General features: G+C 42.0%; 1 protein-coding gene across 10 annotated transcripts in view; it reads right to left on the bottom strand.

Annotated features, from left to right (window-relative positions):
- Positions 1–18427, bottom strand: part of si:ch73-103b11.2 (early endosome antigen 1) — a 48233-nt gene that overhangs the window by 13437 nt on the left and 16369 nt on the right. For 5 of the 10 annotated variants that reach the window (XM_034570081.1, XM_034570078.1, XM_034570083.1 and 2 more), the window contains exons 4-12: positions 12025–12176; positions 10536–10620; positions 5836–6136; positions 5178–5739; positions 3886–4027; positions 3609–3725; positions 2215–2271; positions 2043–2111; positions 1854–1943 (exon numbers count right to left, since the gene is read on the bottom strand). In XM_034570081.1, coding sequence (XP_034425972.1) covers positions 1854–1943; positions 2043–2111; positions 2215–2271; positions 3609–3725; positions 3886–4027; positions 5178–5739; positions 5836–6136; positions 10536–10620; positions 12025–12176 — 1575 coding nt within the window. Of the gene's footprint in view, positions 1–1853; positions 1944–2042; positions 2112–2214; positions 2272–3608; positions 3726–3885; positions 4028–5177; positions 5740–5835; positions 6137–7031; positions 7086–10535; positions 10621–12024; positions 12177–18427 lie in introns of all 10 variants that reach the window. The other 5 variants (XM_034570084.1, XM_034570088.1, XM_034570080.1 and 2 more) reach the window with 4 other exon arrangements.

Here is an 18427-nt window from a genome sequence, read left to right as displayed (position 1 = left end):
ATTGAATGATTGTGTCCAGAGCATTAAAGAACCAGTGTAATGAAGATGAGGAGAAGAGTCTCACATCATCTAGACTTGTAATACACGTAAAAAAAGAGGATGTCAAATCAAATCGGTATAACACTCTGTGAACTGCTCCAGGTCGTAACTGCCCAAAATGGGCATTTTAAATGGACTCCCATGTAAACTCATATTTCTAATTTTACTCAATGTCAAAATAAAACACTTTCACTAATCTATTACATATAACAATACATTTGAAATGTCAATGTGCAACTTTGATATTACTTTAAAAACGAATTCAGGCAGATGAGATATGCATTGATGTACATACTTATACAGAGATATAGACTTAAAGCAATATTATGCAACAAATTCACCTTAAAACAGCAGCGTTTGGTGGTACACTGACTTGTAATAGGGAGAATGGTGCCTCTTTCATTCCCCCAAAGTGTGTTGTTGCTCTATGCAACTTTGGTGAGCAGGTATGATATTCTGCGAGATTTTAGTACCTAACTGAATGAATAGTCTTCAACTTAAACTGCCAAAATTAAGTTATAGTGTCATGCCAAATTATAGACATAAAAGTCATTAAAAACAAGCGTTCATCTGTGATATTCAGCGAGGAAAATTTAAATATCGACAATAACTCTAAACAGAGTTCGGGGAATTTGTTACAGTGGCAACAGATCTGGTTCGGGAAGCCAGGGATCGTGAGGAATATCCAATTGATAGGCAGTGTTTTCCATATATGACACAACTTCACTAACTTGTCTGTTTGGACATGGAGTCCAAAATAATTACTACCCGTGGCTGCAGATGCTGCTGCGGCACAGTGGATAGCTGCCTTTAAACTGAGGTATCCTGCACTCTTCGGCCTTAAAACTCAGCTTTACTGTCTGTGACATTTAACTGTATATACAGTGACCTCTAGTGGCACTTGTCTGATTTCTGCAAGATCACACTTAATGCATTAGAGCCTCTGAGGACACAGTGATCAGGTTCGAGACACCAGGTACCTCATCTGGCATCAGGATTAAAACTTGTGTTCAACTCTACACTGAAGCTCAGCCACTGAGAGAACAACAGCACTATCCAGTCTGATCACGGGGAGAGCAGATATAAATACTGGAGTTATTAATTTCTTGACATCAAACCCATGTTGTTCTCAGCCAAAGAGACAACGATCCCCTCGACTACTCTATTTCTGACTTTCTCCAGAAAAGAACTGTGGAAGCTGCTTTCGGCAAATGTAAACAAAAGAAATGACCTTGTAGCTCCTCTTCTCCTCACATAGGATTAGTAATTGCGTCGGTCCTGCTACATATATAAATCTATATGTAGCACGAACAAACCCCTGCTGACATCAAATGGATAATGAGTGCATTGCCAGCCACTACGTACAGTATGTCCAGTATTTTGCCAGGAACAAGTGCTAAAAATGTTTAATAGCCAAAGGATTATATGAAGAAAGACCATCGGCTTCACAACAGGATCAATATAACTGCAGGGTTGTTGTGAAGATGTGTTACTGAGAAAATGTGGACAAGGACAGGGCCTTTAAATGCAGGAGGTTAGGTAAACATATTGTGAAGGATGAGGGGCACACAGGGTCAGAGAGACACACGGCGCTAGCAACAGCTGGAGCAGATTTAGACCACTATGACGTCAGTCTTGCATGGAGAGGTGACAAGTCAAGTGACATCCCTCGTCGCAGACAAAGAATCGTTTCAAAATGAGAAATGGCCAAACCTGATACCTAAAGTTCAGCTGCATGCACGGCGTCTAAGGCTGTTTATAGCCTAGCAGGAGACAGCAGACGGAAATCGATGACACAAACAATCAACACTCACCTGGATTTGGAAGCCGTAGTTTCTCTGGACTGGGAACTCTTTGACGTCACAGCACGTGGAAAGGTCGATCTCCCCATCCAGTTCAGAAGCCTATGGAATAAAAAAAAACATCATCATCAACATAAAACATTAATATCCCATTAATTCACATACAATCAACAGCTTCACAGTAGCTTTGTAAAGTCTTACCTCCTCAGCTATCGAGTCCTTGTAGTACCTCAGACTCTGGTCTGTTAGTACAAACCAGTGTTTCTTCCACTAAAGGAAAACAAAAAAAACATTAATCGGACTCCACGACTTCTCGTTGTGTGTCATGAGACATGAGACAGGTCATTTAATTCTGTGAATGAAAACTATTTACCATTCCGTCTTCATACAGCTTCGTCATCCATCCTTTTTTAAAGTTCAGCAGATCTGGCTGCAAAAGAGACAAACCAGAGTGATGTGATATTAAGTACAGCAACTAGACTATTTTAAATTAAACTATTAAAAGAAACTGTTATTATCACTATTAATGGAAAATTCAGATACCAGTTGTACCTTTTAATTAGTCATTTGTCGGCGCATAAACAAAAAGAAAATCAGGACAGAAAAGCAGGATTCGTCAAAAAGGCTTTTCCCTCCATTAGAAGTCAATAGAAAGGGGCTATTCATCACTGATGCAATTATATGCATTTGTTTACACCCCTGCAGCTTAAGAAGTGCATGTCCTGATACGTGGCTCCAGCTAAAGAGACCGACTGGCGGGAGCTGGACTTTCCCTGTGAAACACAAACTGCTGCACATTGAAACCAAGCTCAGGTCTGTTTATAGACTCTAAAGTAAACCATTCGTCCCAAACCTGCCTCCTGCTCACTCAACAATACCTTTCTTTTGGTGAGCTTCATCAGGTGTGGTGTCACCGTCTGGCAGAGAGTCATTCTGATAGCTAACTGCCCTCACTTCATGTGCCGGCAATCTGTTTCTTTCCGTCTCTCCCGCAAACATACACACGACTGAGACTGCTTCTGTGCCGGCTATTTATAATCAGCAGTAGCAGTGACGGCAGTGGTGTGTACATGAATGCGATTGCGTGTGTGTGTGTATGTGTGTGTGTGTGAGTGGGTGGGGGTTCAGGCAGCTGCAGCTTGGACAGGGAGACCAACCACACACTGACTGGATCACCCCCGCAGTGCCCTCTGAACAGACCTCAGATCAGTAGCAGTCTGTCAGACTGGAAGGAGTCAGACCCCAGGAAGATACCAGTGCTACCTTCAGCAACCAGGCAGCATTGCTATATGTAAAAATATATTTGTTTGTGTGTGTGTGCGTGCATGAGTGTGGAGTCACAGTGGTGTTTGGTGTGTCGTTTATCTGAAGTTAAATCATAGTATGTCAGTAATATCACATTCTGTACTACAAGAATGTGCCTCCCAGCTTTTTTACTTTCCATGAAAACATGAAATGAAAAAATCTTTTTAGTAGTTAGAAGTTCTTAATAACTATCTTTTGTTATATACCAAATTTTGTCATAATCTGCCACATTCTGACTGGACTCAGTGTTCGTATTTACCATTTTATTTTGAGATTTTTATGAATTGGCTTGAGATACTATTGAACACAGTTTACAGTTTTCATACGGTGAACAAGCAGTGAGAGATCACATCCCCTTCTCTGCAAATTAATCCCAATCCTAAACTGCCTAAGCCATTTAATGGGATCTAAAAGTGATTTTGTACTGTTTATGAGATCTGTATACTTTATATTAGTACTCACAGTCATCGAAGACTCTGTGACTCTGCGGTCCAGTGACTTCGCTCTTCTTAGGTTGGAAAAAGTGGGGCTGGTCAAACTGGGAGCTGAACGGTCTGTTCCCGCATCCAGTGAAATCTCCTATAAATATAAAATTTGAAATTGTTATTAACTCCAATTATATCACCGATATCAAGTATGGAAAGCGTATATAACTCATTATAAAATACACATTCAAATCAGTAAATCCTATACATCTTTTCTGATTTTGTAATTCCAGTGAATGAGGATAATAGCATACATGTTTGTTGGCCAGACAGCGTCTCTCGCTGCGACCTTGTCTCTGGATTAGCGCGGTGTTAGAGGAGGGCTCACTGGAGCTGTTTGTTTCCATATGCTCAACATGCTGACCCTCCTGAAACCTCCCGATGACTTGTGGACGCCTTAGAGACACAAAGATTTTCTTTTTCAAAGTTGTACTCTAAACACAGCTCATGTTACACTCAACATAAAAGTCTGAGAATGAGAAAAATACTGAGCAAACAAAACACATCAATCTTAATCGTAAAATAAACTTATTCATAAGAAACATAATGCTGCAAAACGGTGGCAGAGTCAGAATAAAAACAAAACCAAAGCATAATATGAAAGCAACTTTGAGTCAAAATCAATGTCATAAAACGAGTAGTGTCAGTTTATCTTGTGCAGAGCATAATATTGTATTCACATGTAGAAAGTTTGACATCATTCTCGACTCAAAGTCCCTTTTTGCAATCAACAATGTGCAACATGAGGTAGAAGTATATCCCCAAAGAGAACAATCCAGAGATACACCAAAGAATTAAAAAGTAGTGTTATGCGATGAGATTAAACTTGAGAAGAAAAGGAAAATATCTAGGATGTTGATTAAAACAATCTGCAGAAGTAGCAGCAATGAAAACACAGTCTGCATTACCTTAAGGCAATGCATTTGTTAATGTACATGTTAATGTATTTGTGAAGTCAGACCAAGATAGAAAAAAGAAGAAACTGTATGTATAACCAACCAGTACAAACCATTGGTGTGGTGTGTTTCAAGTGTACACAGTATATCAAGAAACTCTGGTATTTATGTGGAAGAGTGTATGATTGTGTGTGTGCTTCCAGGCAAAGATGAAATGATAGAAAGCAGGAATCAGCGGTGACCAGCAGGGAACAGCATTGGGACAGGGATGGAAGGGTTGGTTGAGCATTAGCTCTGAAAGGTCGGTTCAGGAGCCCCTGGAAAAGATTGAAAGAACAAAACAGACTAGCAAAAGTAGCAAGAGCAAAAGGTAGAGATCAATAGAAAAGAAAGAATCACATGCATTTTAAATCCCCAAATCATTAATGGCAAACCGCTGTGAGGCCAGGGTGGACAGCTATATTAAAAGATTCTCAAGATATGGCTCAAGGACAGCTGCCACAGGGTGACAACTGTGATGCATGTTTTCAGCAATGCATAAGCTTCATTAATGATTATTAATCATGTTTGCTTTCATTATCAGGTTCAGGGACTTTGTCTAGTATTATTTCGCAGTGTGCCGAGCAAGACACTTATCCATAACCGCTCACCTGCGCTCCTCCCCGAACAGCCGAGCCACCTCCTCTCTACCAGGACTCCTTGTCCGAGCTCTCAGCTCTTGGCGCTTTTTCTCTGAGCGGAACGCTTCCCGGTAGCTCAGTCTGCGAGCCCGTGGCACGTCCGACAGCGCTGTATACTCCCTGCCAGAGCAGCCCACTCTGCCTCCTCCGTTACCGATGTTACTAGTGCTCCCTCCACCACCACCACAGCATCCCTCCCAGGTGGGCGACGTGACGCTGGGATCGGAGTCCAGCGAGCTCTGGGAGGAGCTGATGGTGGAGTAGCTGGGGGAGACAAGTGCACCTGGAGAAGGGAGGGGGTCTTGGGAGGGTTGACAGGGGTAAGATTGAGGTTCTGACTCAGAGTTGTACCTGGGACTGGGAGCTCCTAAAGAGGAGGATGATGCCGAAGAGGACAGGGGCAGGTGCTGAGGTGGCTGTGGGGACTGGGAGTGCTGTGCAGAATGTGGAGAAGGCTCCGACTTGTTCTTTTCCAAGGAAAAGTAGCCGCTCTCCACACGTACTTTGCGCCCAGTGCTCATGGTGCCACCATCTGAAACAAAAACACAGTGCGACTGATGTGAAACAACGAAAAACAAGCACATTATGGGATGTTTCAGAATTCATATGCTCCCTTCTTAGTCCTCACCGTCTTGAGTTGTGATACTGGAGTCTGGTTGGCTCTGGCTCAGCTGGCTGAGACAGGAGGCACTGCGGCTGCAGGGGATGGTGGCCCGGCTCCAGCGACTCTCCTCCTGCCACAGTGTTGCACGGCTCATTGGGACGCGCTCGGCACCGGCAATGCTGCTGGGCAGGCACGAGATGCTGCCGCCGCTGCTGCTGCTGGTCACTGTCACCTTGGCTGGGCCTGGCTCCTGGGGAGGAGTTCGGGTTGGGAGGAGTGGATAGGAAGAGGAGAGGGCACAATGGGAGGTAAGGTCACACAGAGACTACAACAAGGAATTTGAGAAGGAAAGAGATCAAAAGAGAAATTAAACACTAAGTAGTTAATTCCAAATAATTAAATACACCTAATTATTACAATTATAATTATGTGCTTTAGTAAATACTTACACTCAGCTGCAGTGCTGTGAAATCATGTGCCAGTAACACAACCACCAAATCATTATAACAGGTTCTCTCACCTATTAGTTGCTCTATCGCTGTGAAAAGCTCAGCACACTGATCTCTCTTGTTTGGAGCAATCTCTTGATTTTGAGTGGCACATGATTTTACACCATTAGTCTGTTGATGTGTTTGCTTTTCTGTGCTGGCTGGATTTTCTGTGCATGTGTTAAGTAAATCCAATATTACAGTGACGGAGCAAAAGAAAATCACTTTCATCAATCTTAAAGAGAGAAGGAGGATGCGTGGGAAAGAGAAAGTGATGGGCAGACAAAGAACAAAGAGTCTATGCAAGACAAACAACTGTAATGAGAACAAAAAACACACAACAGGGGCGATTTCTGCAGCTGGAATATAATGGAATAGAATTGCTTAGACAAAAATCGTAGAGATAATTTTTACATGATTTATGAATGCACAAACAAAATCAATCTGGCGTAATCACAGTTTGATACCAACAGTTGAGAGCACGATTTCCAGAAGCAAAGCAACTCTCACACAACTCTTCATCCAGCCTTTTTCAATCAGCACAAACATTCTGCCGTGCTAAGAATCACTCTTTGAGTATCAGATTGAAGAAGAAGGAAAGTCGTTTTTATTCACCCTTCACCTGGATTGATTTGGGGGGGTGGGGGTTATAATAAATAGGTTTTAATAGGGCTGGGATTTGAGCCACTGAGGGTAAAGCAGGGTAAAAGAGTTTGGCCGAGCTGAACTCACTGGGTGTCCATTCATGTCTTCAGTGGAAAAACACTGGCTTGGAGATACTCCACCCTGCCAATTACAAAAAGCTTTTGATGATAAAGTTTACTATGTAGTGCAGATTATCATCAATAGAGGTAGAACAAAAATCAGTTTTGACAAATTCATAGTTTCTGTATTATTTGAAGGCCAAATTCATGCAAATGTATGATACAAAGCACTTTTACAAGAGGTTACGAGTTCTGTTGCCTCAGAGCCAAGACAAGAATCTGAAAGTGCAAAGTCCTTCCAGCCTCCTTTCGTATACAGCATGAGGCACGACTAGTTATCACCGTTTTCCTGTCACGTAATTCTTTTTGTGCTCAAAGTCAGGTGCTTCAATTAAGGGGCACCACCCAGAAGGCAAACACGTTACTGTGCTGACAACCATCTCCAACACATGTCTACGGTAAAAGTAGGTGCCGAGCTTCATTCATCACTCATATACCTGTGATAATCTTTAGCATATTCTTTATGCCAAAACAAACAAACAGCCCAGGCGACAATAGCTGCTTTCAGACAGGCTCTGAACTGCGGACTTTTCATCTGAAATTTTCCGAAGGGGCTGTTTGCGGCAACGCAAGAGTAAGTTGCTCTGGACATTTAAAGTAAAAAGTAAAATAAAAAGTAGTCCTGAAAATGTCTGTGTGAGGCCATGTGAGAATAGAGAAAATCTGGATATTTTACGTCAACATGTCCACTTGCTGGACACAAAACTGAAAAAACCCCAAAAAGAATACAAATATCTCAGGATGGAAAAGATGAGGCATAAACGTAGAAGTCGTCAACTCGGAAAGACAACGAGATGTGAGAGCTTTTGGTGATAAGGGCCAACACCATTGTTGATGTGCTGTGAACAAAAACACGTGATTTCCGCTGCAGAATTCATAAGTCACGTCCTGCTTCCTGCATGCTCTACCTCCTGCTGCATTCTTCCTATGTGAAAGGCCAACTATGAAAATGTCTAGACTCAGCTTTCCAGATTTTTGGTCTAAAAACTGCAAATGATGGAAAATGAAATGACAAAAGCAGTCAGCAATTACATGGTCTGATCTTGACTAGTTGACAGCAGATGAATTCCTGCTCTGCAGCGACTAGACTCTCGCCTCATATTGTGTAAAGCAGATTATCAGTAATTTATGTTAGAAAAGATAATCATGTTTTTTTCCATCTGGGGTTGACAGTGCTGACACAGTGAAGGTCATCACTGTGCCACCACGGTCCCTCTGCAAACCAGCTCAGTAAAGGTCACAGTCGGATTCAGGGCAACATCATTAGAGGAACGAGACAATGAACGTCAGAGTTTGTTTGTGCCACAAATTTGGCCTCTTATCAAAAAGGAAGTACACGGTGGGTGGTCTGTATAATATTATATGATATGCCTATATTTCACCTTGTCATTAAATTCATTATTATGGTAACAAAGCTGTACATACATACAGTCCTGTTTCTTTCATTTCTACTTACCAGGGAGAACTCTGAGTGCATTGAATGTGAGCTTACACCGATATGAAACATGCATTTGTATTCCCCATGGTAACATTGTGTTTCTCACCTTGCTCTCAGACTGCTGACTTTATTTTTTAATAGTGTGTATTTTGTATAATTTATTTACAGTCTACATTACTTCTGGATTCATTCTTATATTAAATTGCTCTACAAAGGAATCTTTTCCCCGGCTGGCCTGCTCTACAGTATTTGTCGATATGCAAGGTCAGCTCACGGCACTTGTGGGGATTCAGTGGCCAAGTCCAAAAGTATTGCTTTACAGACTCTCAGACTCAAACATGGATCTTGTTCAGTGAAGAAGGGCTCAGGCCATTGTGGTGTGAAATTGGAAAAAAATTGTAGGATCCCGCACGGACATTCTGAGCCATTTGACAGAACTGTAATGTTAAAAACAGGCACCAGCTCTGAAATTTAAAAGGAAATTCATCTATGAGGGTACAGTAGAAATACAGTGTTTCCTCTTTAATTACCTAAACTGTGAAGGCCCACCATAGTCTAATTGTTCCTGCCACAGTTTCATAATGAATCAAAGTCTTTTTACACACTCATAATGACATAGATGGTCTATAAATGTGTGTTTTGCTCCAATGCTACATGGTAGAACTTTGTGTAGCACTCTTTGCCTCACTATCTCCCTCCCGTCTCCATCTTTCTTCCTCCCCCTTTGAATATACAGCCCCTGGGAGACATCCTGCCACATCGATGGGCCATCAAAGTGGAGACAGCAATCTTATCAGTCGCTCAGGCCATGTTATGCATTGGAGCGAAATACATGCCCCCTTGCCTACTGCCACAAAAACTGTAAGAGAGACTGAAATGTGTCTACTCCAGGTGACATGAAGTATTGCCCCATCCATCACAAAGCATTTTGAGCTGCTGCGTGCCCCTGAACTTACACACTCATGGGCCACATAGGTGACATCAAGTGAAATCTGTAATATTTCAGTTTTTAGGGTGGTGGGAAGAATTTTTTTTTTTCCCCAATAGACCCACAAGGTTAATCACTATCCAGGCAGAACTTGGTAACAAAGGCCTGGAAGGTGGGACAGCAGCTGATACTGAAACAAAGCGCACCAGCCTATTCAGAAGTGACAGGATCATGGTCACATTGCAGAAAGTCACTGCTAAATATTATTTTAGCAGGCAGCTGTCATCATTAGCCTTGATATCTGCATAGCTCACTAATGTTGGCTGCCTACTAAGCAACAATATGAATATTAAAAGTGCTTCTATTCAACCAGAATATGTAAACACGTACTTCACAACACCAATGATACAATCAAATGTTACCACTGTAATAGTTTTTGCTTCCATATACCAATGAAGCCTGTAATTAATTTAGACAAGCATGAGGCATGTAGTACATTCATCTATCAAGACAAAAACATCCTGTGACTCGAGAGTAGAAGTATGAATTACGTAATCTGTTGAGCATGTCTCTAGCAGATAAACAATATGTCATCTCTGAGGGGTAAACAGCTGGTGCAGTTTGACTGGAATGAAAAGCCTGCATACAGCATACTTCCATGACACAAGTCGTCCTTGAATATACGGTATGTATATCCTCTTTCTTTGTTGTTGGCAGCAGCCCATTTGTCACATGTGGATCATTTATAACCGTATCTTGAACGGTGTTGATAGGGCCTCAATGTGGGACCATTAAATCATCACAGGAGCCAAAAATGGCCCTTTTAGATGTGATAGGTTAAATAAATAATTGACTTCAATACTGAGCGAGATTTGTGTCAGAACTATTACACAATATGACCAATTCCTCAACATAATAATCTGCATCCTCTCCTTGTTATCTGCAGTTTGTACGTGCGTAAGAGACATTACAAGAAATCATCCGTAGCAAAACGATCTCTCTTGACAACAAGCCTTTCATCTGGATTCAGTTGCTTCTTTTTGCCTTGTTCATGTTGAGCAATATAAAAAAACCTTCACCATGGATAGTGTGAAGCGCTGTGTTACCTGGTGAGTGGGGGGATCGACCTTTCGTTTCTTCTTCTGGTTCTGCTTGTTGGTCCTGGGGTACACAGTCAGAGCCTCCTGCCACCTACGAATAGTGAGTCAGTCAAAATGTTGTTCTTGGAAACAGTAAATGCAGACTGTACAAACCATGCTTCCACTGTAGATCAATATATGAGCAGGCCAAAGTTCTCATCAGCAAAAAATAAACAATTACAGTATAATTGCCATGACAAGCATGTGCACGATGTAAAACTACTGAAGGACAAGTATAATAAACAAAAATCATTTCAGTGATTTGTTGAAATTTGACTAAAGTACACATTCCAACTCTGATAAGGAGTAAAACACGATGCAAATCTTTTCTGAATTTAATTTCTCTTTCATATCAGCAAACATAAACACAGAACCCAATGTGTCAGTAAAAGGCTCAGATCTGAAGATTTTTATTGTCCTACCGATAAATCTATTCAAGGGTTCACAAAGTCTGTGTCAACAAATCTCCTGATGACTGAAATAAACATGGATTTTGTTAAATAAATATAGACTTCATGATGTACTTAAGACTGAAGGGTGCAGAGTTTTAGTCTACAAAGAACTGACAAAAATTAGGATTTGTTGACAAAATATTAAATCAAACTCCAACATATTATTAAATAAATAATAGATGTCAAATTTAACACCTATCAAATAAAGAAAGTCCTGGCTCTTTAATGGTTACAATAATCAAGTAGGTGACTGTTGAACAGAACATTCTACTCCAAACACTTTCTAAAGAGACACACACTTGAAACATCTATAAATGAACTGAGTGCCCACACAGCACAGTTTTCACTCTGTAGAATCAGGAGCTTAACAAAACCAGTAAAAACATGCAAAATAATACATTTATATTTAAAACATCCTGGTTGTCATAACCTTGCAGTGACAAATATGATTGTGTAATGGCCCAGAACCAACACATTGGGGGCAGGATGAGAGGTGAGTGGGAGGTGTACAGTGAGCAGATAGCATAATGGAGAGGGGGGTGCAGTGCGTCACAGCTCCCTAAGAATAGCCATAATATTACGTATGTTACATCCAGGGACGGAGAGTGGTGCTGAATCACTCTTTACATGTGCAGCAGGGGAGGAGAAGGTACAGGGGGAAACTATATTATCGAGGCTTGCAGGTTGTGTATTGTGATCTGTGTGCAGGCATATGGGGATTTGTGAACGCAGTTCAAGAATGTGCACTGTCACTGCAGAGTGGTTTGCCACTCTCTGGAGAGCAGAGCTCAGAGGAGACAGCAGGGGGCAGAGCGGTTTTGGCTGCAGCAGCAGTTGCACACAACTACTCTCCCTCATCCAAGTCTCTGTCATCCCTATCCACTCAGCTAAACAGAGAGAGCAACACAAAACATACTGCACATCTGAAGCCACAGTTAAACCGTGTATGTCAAGATATCATAGTCCTACATGAACAGATCCCATTCCTGGTTGTGAAGTCTTACCCATTGATGATTTCTTTACATTCCGCACGTATGAAGTGCTCTTTGTCAGAGGTCAGGATGCACAGCGAGTTCTTCTGGCCCGTCCTCGCCTCACCATTGATGACGTCACTGCACTGGTTCATATTGATTGTGCCCTGGGGTAGAGTGCTGGGCTGGGGACACAACACAGACACGTGGAGAAAGTGTTAAAGCGGGGGAAGTAAGCAGACGTGCCCACTTATCCCTCCACATGGTCGTCCTGTCTTCTCACACAATCCACCCCAGCATCAATTTTCATGCCAAGCTTGGCACACCACACGCTGATATAACAGTCTGGGAACAGGCAAATGTTCTTGTTAGAGCTCACTGTGACATTTTGGTTTCTTTAGATGCATATTGCAGCATTTATAAGAGAATAATTACGTAATTGAATCAGCTTTTTGCTTCAGTGGCTCCATTCGTAAGGGAAAACATCCCTCTAGTAATAATTAGGGTGATTTTAGGACAGTGGAACTGGGTGGTTGTTCGCGATTCGGGTGGGCTTAGCAAGTCGACGGTTGCCACTAAATCCAGACTAAAGTGGATAATCAACACTATAATGATGATGTTTTTTTTGTAGCTGTGGAAGAAATTTAAAGTTAAAAATGTGGTATCTACCCTTGCATTTAGTTTAGTCTAGTTTTTCCATCTAGTTTATTTCATACTAAATAAACTGTTTCATTTCAACATTGATGATTAAATATAGCCTGTGTGCATCATAGTGCTGGTTGTAAAGGCCATGTTGTCCACTGTACCACAAGAAAGAACCTGAAAGGACCTATGAGCAAGACTGCCTGCTCCGTTTATAAACCGTGCAAGTTCATGGGTTCACGGTGCGGTTTTAAGTTTAATCTGTCTGATGCCTGGCTGTGAGGTGTAAGATCAACGACACACAATGAAATGAATGCCATCTGTCAGCCATAAATAACATTACCGCAGGACATCCACAATAATACTACTTTGTGCACAGTGATAAGGTTTATATGCGCAGGTTTATGTAAGCACACAGGGGCTTTGTGTGTGTGCATGGCTTATTTACAATGAATGGAGACAACGTCACTCCATCTGAACCTGTTGTGCTAGTTTTTGTAAGATTATGTTTTTTGACTGCATCAATCATTTTTTACGCACAAGGTAAAAACGTGCACACAGATAACCATTATAAATATTACAAGCGCTGAAACTTTTGCTTGGTCTGACTTCCACATGACTTAACCTGAACAATTCAAAAAAACCTTGATAACCTCATGTTGACTCAAGGACTTGAATGTGTTCAGGTGAATGAGTAGCGAGCAACTGAGCACGCTGGGCATGGGAAGCTGTTAGAACAGACCTTGGGTCGTACCTTCTCTGCACTAAACATACAGGCGGAATTATAGACACCAAAAAACCACAGTGATTCCAGGCTATAAGTACCAGTTAGCCACAGATGATAAATTACAGCTCTCGAATGAATCGGAATATATTAGGAGATAGAGCTGGAAACAAAATTAAAAGGTATCACTTTCAACTTAGCTTGAGACCAAATAAATCTAACTCAAGGATCCAATTTGTACAAATGTAACTATAGCCTGTCAGTAACACGGCAATTCAAGCCTTTAATGTGGACAGAGAAGTCAATAGTTAACAGGCTGTGGTTATCCCACCCTGAGGGCAGATGAGAGGCCTTGTTTACTTGGTCACTGTTAAATGTCACGTTCATTCTCAGCTCTGTTACCGCTGTGTATATTGTAAAAGGGTGGCAGTGTCAGAATTTGGCACAGCAAATTGGATAGTAGGTTTGATTTAAGTACACTATGAGTCAGAGAAATAATTAGAGACCTGAACATCGAGGCAGCGTGGTATGACCTTTACAACTTCACTTGTACTCTGGTAAAGCATAAGTGCCACAGACGCTATGACTCGATCGGCCATTATGTTTTGGTTCAACTTCTTATGCCGGGGGCTTAAAAATGGTCCATCACCGAAGGGCTCTCGACACTGAGGTGAGAGGCCAGGGCAACAGCCGGGCTTGACAGAAAGACAGACAAATAAGAAGTTGGGACAGCTGGGCGAGGGCCTGGGCCTGTTTCAGACTGGACTGAGAGACTGGCATCAGCTTGACCTGAGAGCCCTGTCACTCTCAGACATGGAGAAATGACGGTGGTTTGTTGAGAGAAGAAAGATTAAGTCTCAGGATGGATGTCAAGGGGGACAGAAGTGCAACAGAAAAAAGGGAGGCGGGGGGGGGGGCTATGACTTTTGGACTGCACAGCGATCTGTCTGTGTAAACAGATCTAGAGTACACCACACATGTGTCCTTGAGCTGGAGTCAGAAGAGGATAAACGGCAAAATATTTCAAATTCTGGGAACAGTTGTACAAGCAGCTTAATCCCCCAGTTTCATAATCACGGCATCGGATTCTGTGGGATGCAGAAAATAAATCGGAGACTGACAACAGCTCTGATTAAAAAGCTATTTTCATAACGCTGTTCACCTCTGAGAGAGATTCGAGTGCTTATGTGAAGTGGGTGATGGCTGTGTGGGAGCAGAGTATATGTTTTACTCTGGAGCTGCACGGGACTCCTGTCACACGTGTGCACCCTCCCTGCACCGGCACTGTCAGCTGAGCACCCATACACACCCCTACTTTGGGCCAGCCACTGCACCTCAAGCCCCCAGACCCAGGCCCCCCGAACCCACACCTCTCTGTCACCTAGCCTAGACCCAGTCCCCTCTCCCTGGGCCACCACCCTCCACAATGGGCCCTTTGTGAAGCAGCACCAGTTCACACAATGTGGGATTGTCAGCCACCACAGTCCACCGAGCCACTCCTCCCCTGAACCCTCAACAAGGAAATGACTGAGAGACAAGAGGCACAAACAAGTGTCCTTTTGTGATCAGAGCATGGAAATTATGAAGCCAGCATAAACTTATTCTTGTCTCTGAAGTTGTTCAGCCAATAGTATGAATGCCGTCTCGATGGTAGTCATTGAACATTGAGTCTCAAGGGGAGACGGGACAAATCAGACAGAGATTCGGTTTCTCTGCACCAGTCTGTGATGACTGGAGGCGCAGGAGGGTATTTTATATCGGCAGCACTATTTATTTAGCTGTATCTGTGAAAATATGAAAAGAGCAGATACGACTCATAAGCAAGTTTAGCTGAAAATATTCTCCTAACTATACTGCGGTGGCAAACATTAACTTTGAATATCGTTGAACACTGCAATAAGTGCATATTTGGGTATTTATTGATTAATCACAAATATTTATCGATTAATTAAAGATTGATCTCCTGTACTATTTTGTTGTACTGAATTGTAATGATGTCAAACGTTAAGAAAAGCGTTAATACCACAAGACCGTTTGCTTAAATGCTTTCTTACATACATTTTTTTGTAGACTTTGCAATCTGCAAAAGAAGTGAAGGAGGCTATTTGCAGTTTACCCTCTCAGGGAAAACAAGAACTGCTCAAGCTAATGAAGACCATTCACAAAAATCATGCTTGGATGCTTTTAAAATGAATGCTTCTTTTCAAGTTCCACACTGCATTACTATGTATAGACACCCCACTTGTGATCTCTGTCCAGATGTTGTGTAGCATTACAAAGGTGTTCATAAGGAAGCAGCTCTCTGTTTAGACAACAGTAATTATTAAGCTCCATGCATGCATGTATGCCTTTGCAACCTTGGCTTTCTTTACTCTTGGATTCTGCAGCTTAGCAAAACATCCCATTCTCCCTCATGACACAGCAGGAGAAATATTTGCTTCTTTTGGCAGCTGGCTGATGCTCTAGATTTTTATTTTTGGTCGTGAAGCAAATTCTCTTCCTCTGCCATCAACATTTTTGGGGGTTTGATAGACTCATTTCTAGTCATGGAAAGCAAAAGTGCAGTTAAAGGGACTTTAAGAAGAGCATGAGGGAATGAAATGGCATTTAACGATGTGATTGAGTGAAATATTGCAACATCTTTTTCAATACATCCAATCGCTCATTGGTTTTCTAGCAGTATGAAGAAACGCCTGGTTAGATAAGAGCACCTGTACGTCAATCAGAAACATCTGGTTTTTGGTATTAGGTGCCGGTTTGTCTGCCAACGTGTGTGGTGACAAATTCAAATGCCGCGGCTTCACTCGTTTACTTACATAACTTTTCTCGAGGCATGTAACAGCAAGATTCTAAAGCACCAAGTTCCCGAGCTCTTCACCCTGCATCCAAGTCATTAGAGACACTGAAGCCAAAAGGAAAGCTGATGAACTGGCATCGCTTCATCCTGACTCATGGATATGGCCTAGGATCAGGTCTTTTCAGGGTCCAACATCCTCTGCTCATTCCTGATAACAGCAATTATGCAATAAATCTTTCCATAGCAACTTAGGACAACAGAGGTAAACACGCATTTTTGATAACGATGAGCATGCCAACAGCCAGCGCGGGGAAATATCCTCAGGTGCCAGACGGATGGAGTCACCTCTAGTCTTGCTACATAGGAATATCAACTACAGTCTGGTCTTTCCTTCCTAAGTCTACAATAATCATACAAACACAGATATATATATAGCAATCAGTCCAGGAACTAGAGTTGACAGATTGGCCATGGACAAGATTACAATCATCACTACCCCAGAGTCCTCACGCTCCTTTAATCTTACCCTAGTATCAAGACATTTTTTAAGCCAGTACAATCACACATGATATTTACCTTAGCCTCAGCTGTAATACCTTCCTCAAGCCCTGCCTATACTTAAGACAAACATATAGCTCTATAAAAAAATCAAGCTAGACCATAAAGTGGATATCTGACATCACTGTTGCAAGGCCAAGTGCAGTCCTTCAGGCATTTTCAAATACACCTCACCCCACTGGTATGTATTCAAGACTTTCAAATGAATACTACAGCAAAGGCCTCGGATCTGCGCCCAAGCCTGGTTACACAGCAACAACTCTACAGTGAAGGCAAACTGCAGGATTAGCATATTAACACAACATTGTTAAAATAATGACTAAAATCTTCACACCACACATTTCACATTTGTAGCGGGTATTTCAGAGAGAACTGTGGGTGGTAGCAGTAGTGCTATTCTCATGGAGAATGGAGAGAGCGTGTGGGTGGTTTAATGCTGTGTCAGGAGGCCAGCAGTTGACAAATGCAGAGGAGGAGGAGGAGGAAGAGGAGGGAGAGTTGGAGGATGAAGACGATTTTTTTTTTCTCTGCTAGGATGACTTCTTTTCAACAGGGGCGAGGATTGATCAGTCATGTGTACCGGAACAACACAAACCAGATCTTTGGCTGCTACAGGGTACAGTAATGAAGTACATGTGTGTGGGCACCAATTGAAATCGCCTGTCTACAGTGTTTTATATATTTTTTTACAACATACAAGCATTGTAATTACATTCCCCAAGGAAGCTGTGTTTTCAACCTTGTTCCTTAGTTTGTTGGTTGGTTTGTTTGTAAGCAAGATTACGCAAAATCTACAGCATGGATTACTACAAAACTTGGAAGGACACAGTATTGGGCAGGAAAGAACCTACCCAGGTGTTTTTCCAACATTTTCCTTCATCTCTTAGAGAACAATTCATGGATCTTGTAGACAAAAAACAGGCATCTTTAGGGGACTGGCACTAATGAGTGTGTGCAATTTGGTGCTGAAAAAAAAATTAAAGAATCAGGATCTAGTGAATTTAAAAGTGGTTTCATATGGGACTGTTGGGCCTTGGCAGAGGTATGCATTCCTCTGACATTCATTGTTGACAATAGTGTTAATGTCATGTCTGTAATAACAATGACATCATAACGAATTGCGGGAAAAGAACGGCAGAGTATGAGAAATCTGTCAGCTTACATCTGAGTGGTGACGGAGTCGATGTGCCGGCTGCAGAAACAGGTGCTGCACTCGAGTTGTGTCATGTTGCACTGGCTGTTCAGGCTCAGACTGTCTGAGCAGAGTTATTGTGAGTGTGTGTGAGTGTGTGTGTGTATGTGTGTGTGTTTGTGTGTGGTTTCCCAGGCTGGTAACTTTTGTCCTCTCTTTGCTCCCTCTCTCCCTCCCTCTGATATTCGTCAAAGCTGCTTCTTTCTTCTTCTTGCGTGCTTGTCAATGCCTTGTAATATAGACCACTCTCATTTCAGTGTTTAAACTTTTAAGCTTTTTTCTTCCACTTCTTATTTTCTTCGCCGTTTCCCATCTGTGATGAATGAATGTTTTGTCTACTTGCTGTGCTTATCAGTTCCTTTCTTGCACTCGCTGCAGACAGAACTGACAGTGATAACTGATCCCTGTGAGTTTATTTGTTGTTATCTCCTGCTTAAGCATCACTGAAATGAGATGATATGAGAAACATCAGAGACATAAGACAAGCGAACGGGCTGAGGTGACAAACTAAATATGAAAGCAG

The sequence above is a fragment of the Hippoglossus hippoglossus genome, chromosome 19 (genome assembly GCF_009819705.1).
Source record: "Hippoglossus hippoglossus isolate fHipHip1 chromosome 19, fHipHip1.pri, whole genome shotgun sequence".
Taxonomy (NCBI): Eukaryota; Metazoa; Chordata; class Actinopteri; order Pleuronectiformes; family Pleuronectidae; genus Hippoglossus; species Hippoglossus hippoglossus.
This window is presented reverse-complemented; position numbering and strand designations above follow the sequence as displayed.